At 42.8% G+C, this 21,450-nt stretch overlaps 1 protein-coding gene across 1 annotated transcript in view; it reads right to left on the bottom strand.

Moving 5' to 3' along the window:
- The window catches only part of PTPRT (protein tyrosine phosphatase receptor type T), a 143,008-nt gene that overhangs the window by 90,724 nt on the left and 30,834 nt on the right, over positions 1-21,450 (bottom strand). The window contains 2 exon segments of the mRNA XM_015881395.1: positions 17,067-17,169; positions 19,526-19,727. Of these exon segments, the coding sequence (XP_015736881.1) occupies positions 17,067-17,169; positions 19,526-19,727 (305 nt within the window).

Raw genomic sequence — 21,450 nt, 5'->3', positions numbered from 1 at the left:
CAGAGTCTTACTCTGACCCTTCACGTTGGCAGCAATAATCCACAATGCTGACAAAAATCCAAGGAAGCTTTTGTTTGCTGACAGAAGTACTTTGAATTGTGATGGACATTTCTGTGGGGATTTGCCATATGCTTTCTAACCTAAAAATTGCCTGCTTCCTGCTGCATACAATGATACATGCCTGTTTCTGCTGGTTTTAGATGATGTTCCTCTTACACACACACACACATACACACAAATCTAATTCTCTTTTCAGCTCATAGGGGCCACAAGTTCTCTCTTCCTTTCTGCCATACTCACTATATGGAAAGGACAACCTCGCTCTTCTCAGTATGCCCACATGCAGGCAGGGAGCCCACAGACCTCTCTGGTTTAGAAGGGTTAGTTACCAAGGACATTAATGGCCAGGTAACTGCACTGCTTCCATAATCAGAGAACGTATTTACCTTTGAAGACATTCTCAGTTTCTGCCTTGACTGCTCTCACACCTAATACATTGCCATACACGCTCATCTTTATCACGAGCAACACATGCATACAGAACCTTGTAACAGATACTCTTTTGCCTCTCAGCCATTAGTGCACACTTCTTCCTATCCTGGCGATAACTCACCCCTTTAACAACCTGGATTTTTAACTTATTTTTTATGTTTATTCTTTTGGAATCTTATTCAGACATCTCTGGAAGCACAATGGCTCCTTCAGGAGCATTCAAGTGAAATTTAATAGATGTCTCATTTGTGTGCAAGTTAAAAACAGCATTAATCTAATCAAATACCGTCACCTTTTCCTATGAAACAAGTACTGAGCCAGCATCGCTGTCATTATTCCCTCTGTCTAAAAAAAAACCCTGCTCCCTGGTGAAACACAGAATGAGTTACAGATGGCATTACTTTGCATTCTTCCCTTTGTGCCCTGGCTCACACCGACGACTGACACAGCGCTGGCACCTCTTAGTGTTGTACCTGCTCGACTCGGTGACCTTCATCATTCAGCCTCACTCCTTCCTTAGGCTCTCTGTTATTTCCTAGTGGTCAAGTGGCCAAGAGAGCAGCCACTCTCAAGGATCACTCTGGACTGAAGATTATCACTCTGGGAACAAAAAAGCCAGTGGTCCTCCAACCAAACAAAATCCATGTGGGAATTGTGGATAGCAAGCACGCAATTACTCACCAAAATGATGGCTGTGTTGTCTGCATTACTGCAGAAGCTCACAAGAAGTGATAATGTGCCGTGATGCATTGTGACCCCTAGGGTTACAGTCAGGCAGTAGCTCAAAATAAGCTCTGTGAGCGTGAGCTGCCCTTCTGGGCCTGCAGAGGGGATCCAGCTGCAGCCACACTTCTGTTGGGATGTGGAGCATGATCAACCATTTGCAGCTTGTTAAGACCAGCTGTTTTTGCAATACACAGCACAGTGATTATAGGCAAATAAAAGAGGAGTGTTTTCCCCAAAAAGAAGAGCTAAAGGCAAGGAAGAAAAGAGGCAATGGAAATACAGAGGAGGTATCCAAGCTATTCTATTAGCTCTTATTCTGGCTACCAGGTAGGCAGTAAAACTGATCTCCTGGGGCTCTCCTCTTCTCATGCTTCAAAGCTATCGCTTCCAGCCAGTATCAACTAACATTGCTTTCATAGCAGGAATCAATACATTGCTTGAAAATGCCCCAGCTGGATAAAAGAAAGTTTCGGTGTCATACACTGAAATTATATTAAAAGAGACAACAAAAGCAGAGCATTGGAACTACCAATTCCGTATAACAACCTCAGTGCCAATAAACTGGAAGACGACACAGTAAAACTAACTACCTCCTTTCAATTTTTAATATCCAGCCACATTTGCAAACACTGCCATCAAATCCACATACAGCAGGGGAATAGAAGCAGGGGTCTTGCCGTCCTCGTGCTAAGCTACTCCAAACCACCTCACTGCAAACCAGCAACTGCACTGTCCCCATGAATGGCAATGAAGGACTGGTTTCCACATATCCACAGCTTTGCTCTCTCCTGAGAGCTCTCCAGGGATTCTCAATCTGGCACTGATCAGAAGCCTGACTTCCTCGAAGGCTGGAGAGCTCTGTGCCCCGAGGTGCAGCTGCACGCTCTTATTAGAAAAGGAGGCCAAACCAGGCTTCCCTGATAAATCTCACAGGTTTTATATAGATAAAACCACATTACTTTAATAGAAGCTTTTTAAAGTTTTTGACAGCTCCGTTCTAAATCACTGATAAAAGCAGCAGCCATAATGGCCGCCACAGCACAAATGTTGTCTGCAGAGGAAGAAAATGTGCTCTTATCATCATCTACAAGGTAATCTCTTCAATTATGAGTTCTCTATTCAGTGTGGAAGCACAAGTGCGATAATCAACGTTCCAAATCACAGCCCTGTCTCTGAGCTACTGAGAGAGATCTCTGAGCTCTGGCAGACTTCGCTTTCCCTGCTCTTGATTTCTTTTTATGCTGCTCGAGGATGGGCTGAGGAAGCAATTGTCCAGAATCGAGCTGTGTGTTCAGTCCAGACTCCAGTTTGGAGTGTATGATTTGCACAGATATGGAAGGAAATATCAGAGTTTTCCATAAAGCATTCCACATCTGGTCTGTGCACTTTGGTATGCTGACACGGCGCTTCCCATCAAGGAGCATCTCCACTATATCCCTGACAATGACACAGTATGCCAATGATTTCTTCCTAACCCTACAGTGATCTCCTCACTTGACTTATCAAAGCTTAAAAGAAACAATGCTTCAGCAGTTTGGCATCCCCCCTCGGGCCATTTTAGTAATGAATTTTCTTAAACACACTACATAAAGATCTAATATTTCTTCCTTTGATTTTAATATTTAACACACCAATATATTATCAACTGTGCACTATTTCCAATAATATTTTCACCCCGGGAATAAAACCCAGTGGCAATTAGCACAGACTGATGCCACAATGCATTTTCAGCAGGTTATTTTGAGCAAGTTTTGTAACTCACCCCACAGAGAACAGCAACTTCTCATTTCTGGTTCAAATGCACACAGTATTTTCAGGCTATCTGACAGGCAGCAGGAATCAAGATACCACCAAAGGGTAGTGAGTTTCCTCCTAATAGCTGTCTTAATTCAAAGATGAAAGACAAAAAAAGGCAAAGCATGAAGATGCAAGGCTTTGCCATCCTGACACTGTGTTATCTCAGACCGAGGGCATGCAGCAGCCAATGTGCGCTATGCATTGAATTTTCCCTGGTACATCCCTTCCGTAGAATCAGCAGATGCAGCACTTCTGAAAAGGTTATTCAAACACATGGAAATCAAACCCAAATACTGTCTGACCGATCTGTGAGAGTTAATGCTGCGCAGAGACGATCAAAAGGCACTGAGTACACACGGACAGGAGCAAAGGTGTGATACTTAGTTGGGCCAACAACCAATTCTTCTTTCCTCTTAATCACGCTGCCAAAGTTGTAAAAACGTGTTCTCTTAAGACCACAAACCCCCTCAGGAACCTGATTCACAGCCTCAATGGGCAGACGGTATGAATGTAGCGCAACACAGAAATCAGACCATGTATACCTACACCAGCACCTTCCACCATCATTTCATTCGTGACTCCATTAAATCAGGTTAAAACAATTTAAACATATTTGTAAATATACCTGCACGTAAACATGACAACTCAGGGCCTTTATTCTGCCAGCATGGAACCCTCTCCTGCCATAATGAAATAGGACATGGTTAGATGTGGTGCACGATAAGCATTCATAGAATCACAGAATGGTTTGGGTTGGAAGGGACCATTAAGATCATCCAGTTTCAACCCCCTGCTATATGCAGGGTCGCCAACCAGCAGACCAGGCTGCCCAGAGCCACATCCAGCCTGGCCTTGAATGCCAGCAGGGATGGGGCATCCACAGCCTCCTTGGGCAACCTGTTCCAGTGCGTCACCACCCTCTGGGTTAAAATCAATGGAAGCCAGAAGTGCCATACAGAAATCCACCAGGTCTCCATAGAGCTCACTCAAAAATTAAAGTAACAAATAAAGAAGTGGAATTAAAATACTGAATAGTAAAAGCAGTGTGCCTCCAGTCCGGGAGAACTTGTACAGAAGGGATTCTGTAATAAATTCAAGAAAAACTCACTATCTCTCAAAAATATTAGAACACTATTGATTTACTAATTAAATTCACAGGAATCAAATGCATAACACTCAGAGAGCAATGACACTGTGGAAGCTCCATCCTGAGCAGCGCTCTGGGTAGGTGGCTGCAATGGGTTGGGCTTGGAGATCTCTTTCAACCCAAGCCATTCCGTGATCCTACAAGGCCAGACACAGAAGCTCATTGTTCTGAGCACACACCACCCCTACCAACACCATGTAACTTCAGTGCAATGCTGAACATTCCCTCAGTAGTTTCCTCTTGCGACCCTGTAATAAAATGCTCAGGTGCTGATACATTCCTGAGAATTGAGTTGTCGGCTTCATACGCTCCAAAATTTCACCCTTAATACCTCCTATGCACTTGTAATCAGAAGCTCTGAAACTAATCTACAAAGCATAATGAACTGGGTTTCACAGCCATCTAGGATGTACATATAGGGACCCAATACACTGTTCTGCAATTTTCTCTCTATCTGAGCTCTGATTTTTAAGCCATTAAAATCAATTAAAGGTTACAACTATTTCCATACAGCTCCATGTTGGACGCAATATGCTGAAGTTAAGGTCAGCTTTCAATAAACGTTTTTATGGAAAAGAATATGAAATAAAGATTTTCTACAATGTCATCTTCTGCAATATGTTTGGCTATTTCAAAGAGCCAAAAACCAGCCCATTATGAATACTGGGCTGCAATTCCATCAATACAATCATTAAAAGAAATCAGCTTCTTCACATCTGCAAGAAAGCATTCACACAAATAAAGCTTATGAAAGTGATGCTACTTGAGGAAATAGTCTCTCATATTGCAAAGTTATTACACCAGATCTTTCATTTTGAAGTTATTTTCGTGTGCTCTTTAACACTCATTTAAATTAAACAACTCTTCGCCTACGTTCGCTCCAGTTGAAAATATCAAAATTCAGTCAAATTTGTCAAAAAAAAGAAAAAAAAGAAAAAAAAGCAAAGAAAGAAGATGTTAATTGCTGTAGTTGCTATGAAAAAACCCTGCTGAGACAGAGCCAGAGGTAATGCAATCTGTTTCATCAAGAAGGCTGATAAGTCTCTCCACGTTGTATTGCACTCTCACACCCAGATTTACCAGCCTACCATGGTCCTCCCACCCTGAAATTCAGGAAACAAGATGTAGTGATTTCACACTTGGCTAACACTGTTTGGAACCACAGTTTTCATATAAGCATTCGTTTATCATTAGAACTTTATCATTAGAGCTCTATCGTGAGTGGAATGGACACTAGAAAAAGGTAATTAAAAGTAAGACTGATCCTATCCCCACTGGACTAAAGTTCCAACTATAACCCAATGTTCCTCTGCAGCTGAGCTAATAAACTAAACTAACAACCCCCAGCAGTACCAGTGAACTCCAAACAGAAATGGGTTAGCAGTACAAAGCATATACAGTTGTCAAGAGACAACTGCACTGAGAGTCGGGGTCTAATGACCAAAGGATTCATGTGCTTAAAGCAAAATAGTTATAGGCTCTGGCCTTCAGTCTATACTTAACAAATTGCTTTCTTTCCATGCTCAGACCACCAGAACACTGCATCTATTTACCTGAATTATAAGGCATGCTCTGAAAATAATGCCTCCTATTTTCATGATGTTGGCCTATCAGAAGCAGATGTTGGTGGGATGGCAGCAGAGGTTGAACCTTCCCCACCAATATCCCATTCTATTTTGTTGCCTCGTGATAGATGGCAGCAGAGGGGCAGTCTGACAGAATACTGTCTGACACTGAATTGCTTATGAAGCAAAGGGGTGGAATTGAATTCCTCCATGCAGAAGTGTCACCCACTGACATTCATTGACACTTGGTGAACAGTGATGGAGATCAAGCAGTGGATGTGAGCACAGCGAGGTGGTGGGTAGTGCATTTCAGCAGTGGAGACAGCAACAGCGTGTTACCTCTGCTGGTGCAGACTGTTACAAGCACAGCATGCAGAATCTTGTTCATCAGTAGCAAAAAAGCACAGCTAATAGTGGTGACTATGCTGAAAAAATAGTGGTTTGTAGCCGAGAATGTGCTGTATCAAACAGCGTTATCGTGCTCTTCATACCAATTGCAGTTTCCATGGGAATAAATAGGAGGCATTACTTTTAGATGGACCTATGTATATGTATGCATATATGTATGCATATATATACACACATATACACACACACACACACAGTACTTTTTTTAAAATGCCTTAAATTCCCCGTTTAATCTTATTGAGAAAAAAATGTGGTAAAAGTAACATAGAACTAGAGGGCATTTCAAAGCTCCGTGTTCCATTATCTCAGCCATCTCCATAAGGCTGACCTGGCTTGCAACACAGATTAGACATAATAGCTGCTGCTCCCCCGTGGAATAGGCCCAGTTCCTATCTCTCCAGCTCAATGTTATTTTGTGCTGGCAGATTAAAGATAATGAGTGCAGACAGATAGGGCTTTCGCTGCAACAGGAGCTAATGTTTGTGCTTGGAGGTGTTTTTTGCCTCCTGAACCACCTGCCATCTGTTTGATCTAGAGGAAAAAAAACCACCACAACCCTTTTGTGTTGATGTCGCTTAGCATTAAACAGGCATCGCTGACTGAGGTCTCGGTGATGGTTGGTTTGTCTTGGGACCTGAAGAAAGTAAGTTTCAAGGACAAGAAGAGCCAAAGCAGTTCTTCAGCCACCTACTGGACTTGGAGAGAGTGGGGCAGGCCCTTCCCAGCAGGTTTCTACCATGCCCTCCCATGAATCAGGGCCTGCACAAGGGCTGGGTGTATCTGCATCTGCTCTCATTGAGTTTGAGTATTTCCCTGAAAATTAAGCCAGTTTCCAGACAGAAACAAGTTTTTATTCCATCGTGCAGATCAATAGGTGCCGGACTACACAGGGAGAACACACCATGCTTTTCAAGAGGTGCAAAACACTGATGCTTCTGGCAGCAGGGAGAAGCGGCACCTTCAGCTCTGGAATACAAGCAAGCTGTGGGTGGGAAAAGAAGAAAATGGAAATCCCAAGGATAAGGGCTGGCAGCTGGTCTGTCATCATTTGTAAACACCATCAGAGATCCCCAACAGAGTGGGAATGGGGCAGACTTATCCAACAGGAGGGTTGTGCCTGATAAAAGACATACTTCACCATTCACTCCCCTTCTAAGCTACGCATCTTTTTGATGTAGGAGAAAAAGCTGAAACATAAAGGTGAATCCTTCATGAGGAATAAAAAAAAACCAACCCTCAACCTGCATCAACATCAGCTCCTGCAATTCCTTTTGAATCAAGGTGGGTACTGAGGAAAGTCAGCATCTTCTGTTCCACTGTTTGACCTTTCCAGTGAAATACCGCTCACCACCTCTCTCCTCTTTTGCACCAAGGCTACTTTTAATTAAACCAGCCCAATTTCCTCTTCTTTCTGTGCCATAAAGCAAGTCTCTCACCATCTCCCTAGCTCTGCCTTTTGCTCTGGAAAAAGCGCTGTGCTAGGAGAACTGAAATTACAGAGAGGCAGAACAGCACCATGGCTGGAGAGGTTTACTCTTCCGAATTGTCTGGCTGCATTTATGATAATCCCTTCATTCCATCTGCAGCCCACGCGCTGGTGCAGCAGCCCCCTTTTCTAGTTCAAGAAATTATGCATTCATTATGGAGGAAATTAACACCTCAAAGCAAACTATAATTAGGAATTCTTCAATTCGGTTTATGCTTTTTCAATTAGGCCCTCTATAATTTTAATCACGGGAGCATTAACATGTTTCCGGAATTTATATACCTGTAGTATAATTAAATCCTGAAATGCCTTAGTCTGCAACAGCAAAGCAGAGCTTACTCATCTTCCCTTTTATTGTGGCTTTTGTAGACACAGTGAGGGGCACCTGCTATAGCACAAACACTGCCTGCCATATGCAGGAAGGCACCCGCTTGCCCTCTGAACATCTCGGCCCTGCTGCTGCTGGAGGGATGCTGGCTGGATAGGGCTCATACACCACTTCCGAGGGGTGATGTTTGCCAGGGACTATTGCCCAGACTCATCCCATCTGCTTTTCAGTACCAAAAAGGAGCTGCTTCAATCAGGCAACCTCCCCTCTGTGGCCTGTGAAAGGGAACTGAGCTGCTGCCCTGTGGGCAAGCTCCCCACCTGGGGCATCTCATCCCATCTCAGGGTGTGAATCCAGGGGCTGCTGCAGGCAAAAGGAGGCTCGGTGGTACATCTCAACAAATGCATTTGCCGGGGTTTTAAATATTTTACGCAGTTTGCAAATTATCCTTTTATTCTGGGATAACACAGAAGGGGGAATATTGACTCCAGGTTCTCCAATGAAAAATAAAGAAATGTCTTGGGAAAAAGAAACCCTCACGCTGGCCCATGGGGGCATTTCCCCCCTGTTCCCTCTCTGTCTTACCAGCTGACAGCTTGATGTGAGAAAATGGCCATCAATTTGTGATTCTCAGCTTAAGTTCAGACTTCATTAACCTTTTGATTGCTGGAATTTAATCTGACAGTTCATGTGGACAGCATGAAAGATTTATGCAAAAAACATTCACTCCCTGACTCTCGATATCCTCGGGCCTTCACAAAGCACACTGAAAAATGTTAGTGAAAGCTTCACTGTGCAGCTAATAAAACGCTACTTTGACACAAAAGAATCGTCTCTATGTGTAATTTTGATTGCTAAATATTATAATTAAAATATATGTAAATTTGATGGCTTTCCTCTCCCTTTCCCAGCTGCTGCCAAACTCTCTGCAGAACGGCTTAGCAAGGCACAGCAGGTCATGCAGGCTCAGGGAGCAGCCATGTTTCTGATGGCTGATAAATGGGTAACGGCAGCTTTGTGACATTTTAAGGGACAATACTCTCAGATGCTGCAGTAAGAGAACTTATTTCCAGCACCAGATGAGACAACTGACCCAAAATGCCACTCAGCCTCACTTTTTAGGGCCAGCATCTGACTCTTCAGGGGAACTAAAACACCCTGAAACATCTATTCAACTGATTATGCCATGCTACATAGAAATCAAAATACTCCTTCCTGACACTTACAGCTGTCACCTTGTTTCCTGACTCAACCCTGCATCTCCATCGTACTCCTCTCTTTGTACAGCATGTAAAGCATTGCTAAGATCCAGAACAACTCCAAGTGTCACTGAAGTCATTCTGCATGCACAACACTCACCATGCAATGACTCCTGCCAAAATGGACACATATGCTCAGCTCTGTTGAGCCCTGCTCAGCTCCCCAGGGGCAGAACACACTGCTGAGGTCAACCTGCAGATATTTAAGGTGAAACTCTGCTGTTTGGTATAATAACCAGCACAGCAGTCTGTGCAGTTGCCTTTATTCCCAGCCTCTCATGCAAATTCTCATTCTCTTGGGCACAATCACACACCACTAAAGAAAAAAGCAGCTCCAGTTTACCTTTGGGAGGAAAGGAACTCTGCTCATTTACCTTCAAACTCTTGCCTAAATGAAAGACAGAACCGCCATGCAGGAGAAACCCAGTCTGAATGATATCAGAACAATACCCCTGAGGTATATTACTGGAGATGTTAATTAATACAGATAATTAGGCTTATACTATCAGAAGCGTAGATTGATAATCTCATTCCTCATTAGATACTACAAAATTAAAAGATCTCATGTGATGACTGTTTGCCCTGTGTTCAATCAGCCGTCTCACATGATGCATACATTGGAATAAGAGTTAAGTAAAAGCAGGCTGGGGTTTTTATTTTCCAGGTATTTATAACACACCTATCAATGCAACTGAACTTTCAGAATTACCAAGGGCATAACAATAATTTGTTATGTTCCCCACAGCTTTAAACATCAGAACCTTTTTTATTGTTCCTGAACTTCCCCCCCCGCACCCAACTTTATTCCAAGCAACAAAGGTTATCCTGTGGCAGGAGTTTTAAGAGCAAGAAATCGCCACCCATTCTNCTATGTGGTGTGAATTTTTCCATGGGGCTTGCTCTCGTGCAGGCAAAAGGAGTTGCTCGTGCCTGTGTTACAGCTTTTCCAAACAAATGCATTTGCCGGGGTTTTAAATATTTTACGCAGTTTGCAATTATCCTTTTATTCTGGATAACACAGAAGGGGAATATTGACTCCAGGTTCTCCATGAAAATAAAGAAATGTCTTGGGAAAAAGAAACCCTCACGCTGGCCATGGGCATTTCCCCCTGTTCCCTCTCTGTCTTACCAGCTGACAGCTTGATGTGAGAAAATGGCCATCAATTTTGTGATTCTCAGCTTAAAGTTCAGACTTCATTTAACCTTTTGATTGCTGGAAATTTAAATCTGACAGTTTCATGTGGACAGCATGAAAGATTTATGCAAAAACATTCACTCCCTGACTCTCGATATCTCGGGCCTTCACAAAGCACACTGAAAAATGTTAGTGAAAGCTTCACTGTGCAGCTAATAAAACGCTACTTGACACAAAAGAATCGTCTCTATGTGTAATTTGATTGCTAAAAATATTATAATTAAAAATATATGTAAATTTGATGGCTTTCCTCTCCCTTTTCCCAGCTGCTGCCAAACTCTCTGCAGAACGGCTTAGCAAGGCACAGCAGGTCATGCAGGCTCAGGGAGCAGCCATGTTTCTGATGGCTGATAAAATGGGTAACGGCAGCTTTGTGACATTTTAAGGGACAATACTCTCAGATGCTGCAGTAAGAGAACTTATTTCCAGCACCAGATGAGACAACTGACCCAAAATGCCACTCAGCTCGCTTTTTTAGGGCCAGCATCTGACTCTTCAGGGAACTAAAAAACACCCTGAAACATCTATTCAACTGATTATGCCATGCTACATAGAAATCAAAATACTCCTTCCTGACACTTACAGCTGTCACTTGTTTCCTGACTCAACCCTGCATCTCCATCGTACTCCTCTCTTTGTACAGCATGTAAGCATGCTAAGATCCAGAACAACTCCAAGTGTCACTGAAGTCATTCTGCATGCACAACACTCACCATGCAATGACTCCTGCCAAAATGGACACATATGCTCAGCTCTGTTGAGCCCTGCTCAGCTCCCCAGGGGCAGAACACACTGCTGAGGTCAACCTGCAGATATTTAAGGTGAAACTCTGCTGTTTGGTATAATAACCAGCACAGCAGTCTGTGCAGTTGCCTTTATTCCCAGCCTCTCATGCAAATTCTCATTCTCTTGGGCACAATCACACACCACTAAAGAAAAAAGCAGCTCCAGTTACCTTTGGGAGAAAGGAACTCTGCTCATTTACCTTCAAACTCTTGCCTAAATGAAAGACAGAACCGCCATGCAGGAGAAACCCAGTCTGAATGATATCAGAACAATACCCCTGAGGTATATTACTGGAGATGTTAATTAATACAGATAATTAGGCTTTATACTATCAGCGTAGATTGATAATCTCATTCCTCATTAGATACTACAAAATTAAAAGATCTCATGTGATGACTGTTTGCCCTGTGTTCAATCAGCCGTCTCACATGATGCATACATTGGAATAAGAGTTAAGTAAAAGCAGGCTGGGGTTTTTATTTTCCAGGTATTTATAACACACCTATCAATGCAACTGAACTTCAGAATTACCAAGGGCATAACAAATAATTTGTTATGTTCCCCCACAGCTTTAAACATCAGAACCTTTTTTATTGCTGATCCCTGACTCCAATATTTATTTCCAAGCACAAGGTATCCTGTGCAGGAGTTTTAAGAGCAAGAAATCGCCACCCATCCTGGCATTAATGATTAATTATTAGCATAAATGCCTGGGGCAAACTCGTGGTAACACTCAAACGTAAACAAAGCAAAAACAAGCTGAACAGCATCACTCCCAACACAGACACTGAGATGTAAACGCTAAAGCTCTATCTGCAAAACAAACAAAAACCCAACAGATTTTGCAAATTTATAGCTCCTTGTTTGTAGATCTCATCCCTCGTCTGCCACATAATCAACGTTATTAGGTTTGCAATGGTTCTTTTGCAAGGATGAAAGAACAACCGTGCTTCCAAAAATCATCATCATTAAGATACCAATGCGAGGGATTTAGTTAAGGTTAAGTTCTGTACAAATGATGGTGACTGAAATGATGAGAAAAAGAATGTCATAAAGATGAAACATTATAGCCCATGAATTCAGACTCAGCATTTCTACTTTGTTGCACTGAAATGGAGACAAATGTTAAGCAGTGAAAGCCTCAGCTCTCCAATGCAAGGTGGAAGCAAAAGCCACTCCCCAGCATTACAGGGGATTTTCATTTAGTACTACGGGTTGGAAGACATGAACATGCACAACATCACAGAGGATGCTTGGAGAACAGCTTGAGCAGAATAAAAAAACAGGAAAAAAAAACACTGTTCTAGTTGTTCTGTTAAATAACCCAATTGTTTCCACTTGATTCATTTAACAACACAAAACCAAAAAATATTTCCTTTATTCATGCTTGAGAGACCAAAAATCAGATATACTCGTGAGTAACATAGGGCTTCGTTCATATGAATTAATTTCTCCTACTGGCTGCAATATGAAAAATATTGTTTCACCCTTTTGCTCAGCACTTCTAAATATATTTAAAACACTTCCAGTTCCCTTCTCCCATTTAGTTGTTCTTATTTCCTTTAAGATGCACATTAATGCAGTGATTAAGCATACCCAACCGCTGCGCAGATGCATCGTAAACAAATCTGACCTAAATACATTTACCCATCCTTACTCACACCTCCTCCTTACACAACACACACACCCCTGACACATATGCACGGGGTCATGCGCAAGGTTTGAAAACATACGTTCTAAAAACACTTTTCCCTTAGCCCAGCACAGGTTTGGTGCCTAAAGAGCATCAGATAGGTGCCTAAAGACCAGATAGGTGCCTGCGTGGCAGCAGACATGCGAAAAAGCATCACAGATTGGCTACTGATACACTTTGGAGAAACTGCAGCAAAGCGATACAGAGAAATTAAATTCTTATTTTTTCCCAGCAAAGAAATTCTCTACCAGCTCAAACTCCTTTGTGTAATTGCACTGTGCTCTAAATGGCCCAGCAGCCCCAAGAGATGGAACGGCATGCCAACAACACAATCACCCTTAAGGTGAGCGTTTATTTCTACTTTGAAATCCCTAAAACTAATACACGCTCTGAAAATGTAATGTTCTCTGTAATAGTAGTATAGGTGGATACAACCAGCGGCTTCTTAATAAACCAGATGGACTTCCATACCCTCAGCGCACAGCAAACAGCCCAGAGGACTCGTCATGGAGATAAAATCCCTCACAGCGGTATTTTCAGGCAGTGAACGAGATATAAATTCTCAAATAGAGGTCTAAAGATGTCATATGTGAATAATCCATGAAGGACAGACTCAGCCCTCCTGACAATAACAGATTCACAGGCAAAAATTATCTTCAAAATCACACTGGGATTTTTTTCAGGAAGGAGTTGAGGAATAAAGATGGGGAATACTTGCATTCTTCTTTTCTGCTTCTGAACCTATTACAGATGAATGTCAGCCTTCAGCGATCAATCAGAGCCATCACAACACCATTCATAGCTTTGGACTGATATAAGAAGCACCAAAAGTTATTTTTAAAGGGCAATTTGGAGTCAAACTCTGCAGGCTTCACCACAAAGAAAGAATGAAATGCCCAGGCCACAAGGGAGGATATTTATGCCTTGCTGATAATCCACCTTTCCTTTGGTAATAAGACAAAGTCTACAGAAGTATAACCAAGTTTATATTATTTGTATTAGTTCGTATGAAAGTGTGTCTTGATTTTATCTATAGTTTGTTAACGACGTCAAGTTCACAAATCATACTTTTACAAACAACCACATTTAGTTATTGATCATGAGCACAAGGAAACATCAGAAACGTCTCAATGTTGAAAGTGACTTTGATTTAGTGCACCCGTATTCACATGAGAGGAAAAACAATGAATCTTACTGGAAATATTCTATAAATATTACTCTAAAAATGATCTTGCAAAGCATACTCCATCTATATGCTGCTCAGACTGTAGCAGAAATGAAAGTAATACAAGGCAGTCATAACTATCTTTTGGGGCAGATACTGTTTACAATCACAGCCCCGCACACACTCCAATTCACCTCCCTTACATCTAAGAGGAAATATGTAAAATAATTTGCTATGTACTGAAGGTGGTTTTTTTTTGTTGTTGTTTCTTCACCCTTCACATTTGGAAGGATCTATTGAAACCTCGGGCACTGCAGAGCAGAAACTGGCTGCCTGGAGTACTGTCCAAGAGGATGAGATGAGGGGTCTAACTATTCCTGCACAGAGATGGATCTGAAGATCAGAGGTCTTACGAGGTACTGTGAGCAGTAACTATTTCAGATCATTTACAAGAGCCCTTTCTGAAACACCCCAGGCAGGCTGAGTGGTCAGGTGGAAAAGGGAATGGATCGAAAGGAAGCATTCATGCTACAAGGGCAGGAAACGCGACATCCTGAACAGAGAGTATGCTTTTAGAGCACTGGGCATCTTTCCCATCATGTGGGATCCCCTCCACCTACTCGTACAGTCTCAATGCATCAGTATTGCCTGAACCTGATTCTTTATCTTCATTAATGCCTTGGTAAGTGAATGGGAAACAGCATCAGAGTAAGGGGGGGATGGAAGCACTCTAAGTTTGCATCAAGATTTAAAAGCATTTTGAAAGTCAATTTGATGATAACTATTTGAGATGAATACAAAATACCATACTTGTGAAGGAAAAATAAGCTTAAAACATAAAACAAGTAACAAGACAACAACAAAAAAAGAGGGTATATTAACTCTCAGCGTGAATATGAAACAAAAAAACACTATGAAAAAAGCAAAGTGGGAAGAAACACCTCATCCTTATGTGTTAAGTGTCACAACAGTTCATAACACATCCTTCTCATGGCTGGATGGTGTGAAGCCTCTGAGGGAGCGCTGCCTGCTTTTAGATATTGTACTAAAAGAGATTTACCCAAACTGGAAAGTGTGCAGAACAGGTTGAAAGAAAAGGGAACTGGGTGGGAAAAAACTAATACAAGGTCAAATTTGTTGGGTTTCCTGAAGTTAGTCTAAGAACAGGCTATATTTATACAGAAAAAGGTATTCAGTCATTGCTCAGCTGCCACAGCTAATAGCTATAGCTCCCCTACCACGCACACACTTCTGCTCTGGTTTTCACACTCATCTGTGTCAATGGACTGGGCTCAAGAAAGGAAGTCATCTCATCATCTCGATGTGGCATTTGCAGGGTGTAATATTTGTGGGTACTATACGCCATAATGGAATTAAACAGAGTGAAAAATTAGGAAAAACTTGTAGATTTTTTTTTTCCTTACAATGATGCATTTGCTGAAAAAGACGCTTCACTGAAAGAGGTTAAAGTGTAGGAAATTGGCTTCAAGAAAAATCACAAGACTTTCATAAAAAGCTGAAATAGCAAACACTCTTAAGACAGCAGTGGTAAAACGAGATACAGGAACGTTCCCCCATATAAAGAAAATAAAAACAAAACAGAGCTCTGTGATTTTACAGCCATTTTCCAGCACAACAATATCCCTAAAGGACTCAGAAAAATAGGCTCCTAAATTGTTCATATGGAGTAGCAGAGATTAAAAGGGAAATGTTTGAAGCCCTGAATGATTAGAAAGGGGGTGGTGCTCAGTTTTTAAAACAGATATTTTGCTTTGAAGGAACTATGTGAGATGTTTGAGGAGAAAAGAACAGACTGGTACGTATATGGAGCACTAACTGAGATGGGACATTTCATTAAATTAAACGAGTCCACACGTGAGTAAGCTGCTGAACACTTAGTGAGACACCTTCAAGAAGCACTAGGAACTCATCTGTGGGATGAACAAAGCCTATTCACTTCTGAGAGAATTAGAATGGGATCCAGCCCAGGATTAGTCACAGATGTTTCCTACAAGGCCATCATCCTGTTCCCACAAGATCCCATCATACAGCTTCCTGCCCCTAGTCTTCCACTCTGCTGCAAATGGGAAACTGCCCACCTACAGCTGGTGGCACCCTACTAAGCCAGCAGACCTCTGCCAGCCTCCATCGCCTCCTCTCTACATCAAGCTGGGAGCAACAGCTGGCTTCTAAACACTGAAAAGTGAGGAGCCTGGAAAGATCCAAATTCAGAACAAATGACCTGAAAACACTAGTTCAGGCATTCCTACTGTATAATTACAACAAAGACCTGTCCCTCATGGATACAAGGGCAGGAGATGGAGGCCTGCAGCCTCCTCCATGCTTGCTGAGCTCACACCACAGCACACAGAATCACAGAATGACCCAGGTTGGAAGGGACCTCAAAGACCATGTAGTTCCAACCCCCTGCCTGGCAGGGCCACCAAAACATACACCTTTACTAGATCAGGTTGCCCAGAGCCCGTCCAACTGGCCTTGAACACCTCCAAGGACGGGGCAATCCACAACCTCCCCTGGCAGCCTGTTCCAGGACCCTAACCACTCTCCTAGTGAAGAACTTCCCCTAACATCCAACCTAAATCTTCCTCTTTTAACTTAAAACCATTTCCCCTAGTCCTGCTACTTAATCAGCCCTTTCGAAGAGTTTACTCCCTTCCCTGGAGTAAGTTCCTTCAGTATTGAAAGGCTGAGCAATGAGGTGACCCCGCAAATTCTCTCTCCAGGCCTGAACAAACCCAACTCCCTCAGCCTGTCCTCATAGGGAGGTGCTCCAGCCCCCTGATCATCTTCCCCACACAATGCCATCAGCAACCAATCCTGGAGGTTAGCAGCAGGACGCATTTATAAAAGAAATGCAGAAGGCAGAAATCAACAGGCAAGTTGGCCTTGTAGGCAGCATCGCTTTCAACAGCTCCATTATCAGATGAGAACAAAAAGTGAAACCTGTGGAGGAAAGAGAGGGGAACACTGCAAAAACAAGGGAGGAGGAACCACCCACCTGACAGGGGCTCCACGGGACTGAGCAGGCTTCAGCATGACAGTGATGGTGGTGTCGGTCTCATTCAAGGGCGAGTCCGTGTCGTATTCCGGCATTGATGGTGCTGCAGCAGAACAAAGAGCAACACGTTACTGAGACACCAGTTGCTGCCTGTGGTAGTGATAGCAATGTGCTTATTAACATTTCTTGGAGGCTGTTTAACATTTTTCCAATGAGACATTAAAATACTTTCTCAATATCCGTGACTAATTCTGGGTTGGATCCCATTCTTACTGTGGCCCTCAGTGCCGACATGGGGCACCTACCTGCAGAATTTTTAATGCATGTGTGAGCTGTGTCTCCTTGATTAGCTGGAAGGTACATTATGAAGTGGGAAAGCATCAAAAGAGAGTAGTGTGGAATTACTTGGGCACTCAAACGGGTATTTAACCCCAGTGCTTTAGTGATGTGTCTACCAGCAAGTGCTGTGGGCAGTGACCGGCCACAGTATCCATCACTCCACCAGTGGTGTTCCTTGTGGCATTATGGAAAACCAGTGACTATTTACACTTAGCCACATTCCTCTTCCTACTTCTGCTTTATTACCTCCTGCTAGGGTCATGTCATCAAGGTGGGACAGGTTTCCCTAGGAAACACAGCCTACTCATTATGTTAATACTACCTTCCCCAATAGCAGACGTCCCTTAGGGACAAAAATACTAAAGGATTTGAGCAGCGCTGTGTTTATTCCAAAGACGTAAGCTTTGTTGAAATATCCCTAACTATAAAGCAAATAGAAGAATTTACATGAAGAACGTAGTCCCACTCAGTTCATCTACAACTCTCAAGGGCAAGCTGCACTGTGGGGGTCCCACATTTAACCTTCTCACAGCGATTTCCACAGTAATCCTGTTTACAATCAGGATTTTTATCTAAATGCCTGAGAACTGTTAAGCACGGTGTTTCCTATTATCAGCTCAGCAACTGACTTCCCTATCCATAAGCTGGCAATGAGTTCAGAACAAATGCCAGTTTGTTGTTTTCCTCTGCAGAAGGCGCTGTGCACTGAGGGAAGCAGTATGAGTCACATAAAGATACAGGGTACCAGCAGTACCCAGTACCTGATACCACTGCACTCTCTGCAAATACACAATTCACACATGCCTACAACATAGATGGATTTCATTTTAAAACTATCAACTTCCAGACAGCCAAACAAAGACATTCTTAGAAGTGAAAACAAGTCAATGCAAATCTCATTTTCCTCCCTACTTCCTCTAGGATTATCTTAAAGCAAGTATAACAGTAACTTCAAAATCCCATGCGTACAGCTGACCACACAACAGTATGATCTAACATCAGAGATGCCTGCATGGGGCCTATTGCAAACAAGAAGTTTAGAGGACAGAGAAATAAAGATGAGAAACTGAGCTCAGCGCTATACAGTTAATAAGCATGCAGGCTTCTAACAAGACCTGAGCACTCCCTTAAAATGAAAAGAAACTGGACAAGAGGAGAAAAGCACTCCCATTCCCGTGCTGTTTTATTCCTCTGGCCAGAGATAAGCAGAGGACACACCATGCCTTCCCTCTGCAAGCAGCATTAAAGCCTGTGGTTGTACTCCAGGTGGATGTGACATGAGCTTCTAACTACATCTAAAAGGCTCCAACTTCGCTGATGGTCAGTGCAAAGAACAGAGATAGTTTATTTCCTTAAAATTTTACACTGTTACTTACTGCTAACAACTTACCAACCAGTTCTGAAGATAAGGGAAAATACAGAGCTGCATATTTCAACATTACAATTGTCCCAAAAGTTTGATTTGATGTCATTTAGATACACCAAAAAACGTTCATTTTAAGCTCTGTTCTGAGAATTCCCCTAAGCCAGGTTCCCTATTTCATTCTGCACATGTTCGTTTGATGCCATCTCAGCCACCACCTCACCCAGCTGAGCTATTGGTAGCCAGATCAAGTTTCCTCGCTTCTCCTGAGCACCCAGGAGCTTTCTCTCTGCAGTTCCTCCTGATCTGAGTGCCTCTCACATCCTTGTCTGCCTACCTGGAGCTCTCCTCCTGGCCTTACTCAGGAAGAAAGAAATACTGTTTCCCTTCTTTATTTTCATCTCCTTCTGCTATTAATTCAATTACTTCAATTACTGTGTCCATTTTTGGTGTGTTCTTGAGATGAAGCCACACTTTTGAAGGAGTTTATGTGACTGAATATATAATTTGAATAGCCTGCTGTAGTGAGGGTTTATCTATAGAAGCAACAAAGGCTCCCATCTGAAATCCTCCAAAGGCATCCACAAACAAACCCTTGCACTGTAATCTGAACGAACATAGATAATAGATTGTGGTCCCCATGAAACTCATGGAGGAGACACCAAACTGAATGCATTTTTATTGTTTCACACATCAGCTGTAGATCTAAAGAACAAAGCCCTGCAAAGTTCCTTTTTTGTCTTCCCCAAAGCAATACCTGAAATCTTAGTTGCGATCCGTGTTGTGATGGGTGGCCCAAAGCCCTTCACTGTGCTGGCTTTGATGGTGAATGAATACGTAGTCCCTGGGTATAATCCTACAAAGAGGTGATGCGTTTCATTCCTTAGTTTGAAGACTTTCCCTCTTTGGCTGGACAGGTCAGCACTGGGATCCAGAGACCCAACGGCCTTGTAAGTAATCTGCAAACGAAGAACAAGGACAGTGAGGTGATAGGGGTCTTCTGCACCTGGGCTCTCTCTATGACCCTTTTCTACTCCCCTTTTGGAACTCCAGATCGAAAATAAAAGGGCAGATAAGCTCAGTATCACCAGTGAACCTCCCTAGGTTGGATGCTGCCACGTGAATATCACCATTTTCCAGGCTTTGCTTTGGATGAAACCTATTTCTTCCCTTCAGCACGTAGTGATGTACAACAAAAGGCACCAGAACTGCTTTTTGTTCCCAACCCAAACTTCTGCAGCTGAAGCTGAGCACAGCACAACTGCAGAACTCTTAGGTGAATTTCCCATTCGACCCCATCAGCACAGGGGAAGTTTCTCTGCACGCAGGGATACGTTTTCCACCAGGAAGTTGTTGTTTTCAGCAGGCTTGTGAGAAGAAACAGAGGTTGTTACTGACAACAAAACTGCCTGAATTCTTCTCCTAAGCCAAAGACATCGTGCCAAAATGAAAGAGACTGAAATTAAATGACAGGTCCACATGAAATAAACATCACCAAGCCTTTAGACACAGTCCCACTTGTTTTCCTTGAGCTCACAAGACGGTTGCTGATAGAATTCCCTGTTTTTAGCCCCGGGCTGCAGGCTCACACACAGCACCACGCCTGAGAGCAATCCAGCCGGGCTGCAGCCCCACATGCTCTGCACCTCTAACACACCTGCAGGGGAACCCAGGCTGAACACACACCTTTGAAATTCTGCTTGAGCTCCGTTCTGCTTCCCCACGACAACCCCGCTGATACGCAGACACTTGCAAGGAGAGCTCATGACTTATTTTACCAGCCAATTCCTCCCTCACCCTCCAAATTCAATCCAGAGGCAGCTCAATTCAACTGAGCTGTCAATATAATATAATGCGCTCCGCTGCTCTCCTAACCTTTCCTTATATTATGGGATCCTCGCTTATTTGTAATGAAACACTATGATAAATCAATGTATGTTAATATATGAAGTCTTCAATATTTTATGGAGGACTCCATGAAAATCTCATTCCTGGCTTTGCTGAACGAGTCTTTGAAAATTTCTAAGTTGTGACAGGAGGAAAATGTTCAGTTCAGAGGAAAAATAAATAAACAATATTTAGAAGATGGGGCTTTAATAGGAACAGGATAAAAAAGGAATTAGAAATAAGCAGCTTGCAGGCGATTCCATTGCAAACCTGCTAACTTTTCCAGGAATTACAACTGGCTTTTAAATTTTTATTGCTTGCTGGAGACCTGAGAAAGAGACAGAACTTGGCGCAGTGATCATTAAAACAAGGCAATTAAATGCAGGAGGAGAAACGCTTAGTCCTGCTCCTTGTCCTCAGGTACAGTGAGGTGCCTGTGCACCTCTACCTGCAGAACCTGAATGGGATCAAAGACCTTAAACAAAGAGATGTGACCCAGCCAAGGCAAACTCCAGAATGAAAAATGCATGCATGGTGTTTATTAGGAATGAACTGCTGCAGTCCGTACGCTCTATTTGTAAACAGTGTTAGTGCAGTGATAATTCCATGTGCTTCTGCAGAAGGAAATAATGTGGAGTTTGGGAAAAAGATGAGGAACATCCACAAGGGCACAAACAAGGCTCCATGCTCATGGGGCATCCTCTGCAAAGCCATGGCTGTTTGTTTGCAAACACGCTGCTCAGAAGGCCAGAAATGAAAGTGGAAGATGAAACTGTCCTCAATCTGTATTTAAAT

This window comes from Coturnix japonica, chromosome 20 (genome assembly GCF_001577835.2).
Source record: "Coturnix japonica isolate 7356 chromosome 20, Coturnix japonica 2.1, whole genome shotgun sequence".
Taxonomy (NCBI): Eukaryota; Metazoa; Chordata; class Aves; order Galliformes; family Phasianidae; genus Coturnix; species Coturnix japonica.
The sequence above is the reverse complement of the archived record's forward strand: the minus strand, read 5'-3'. Positions and strand labels throughout refer to the sequence as shown.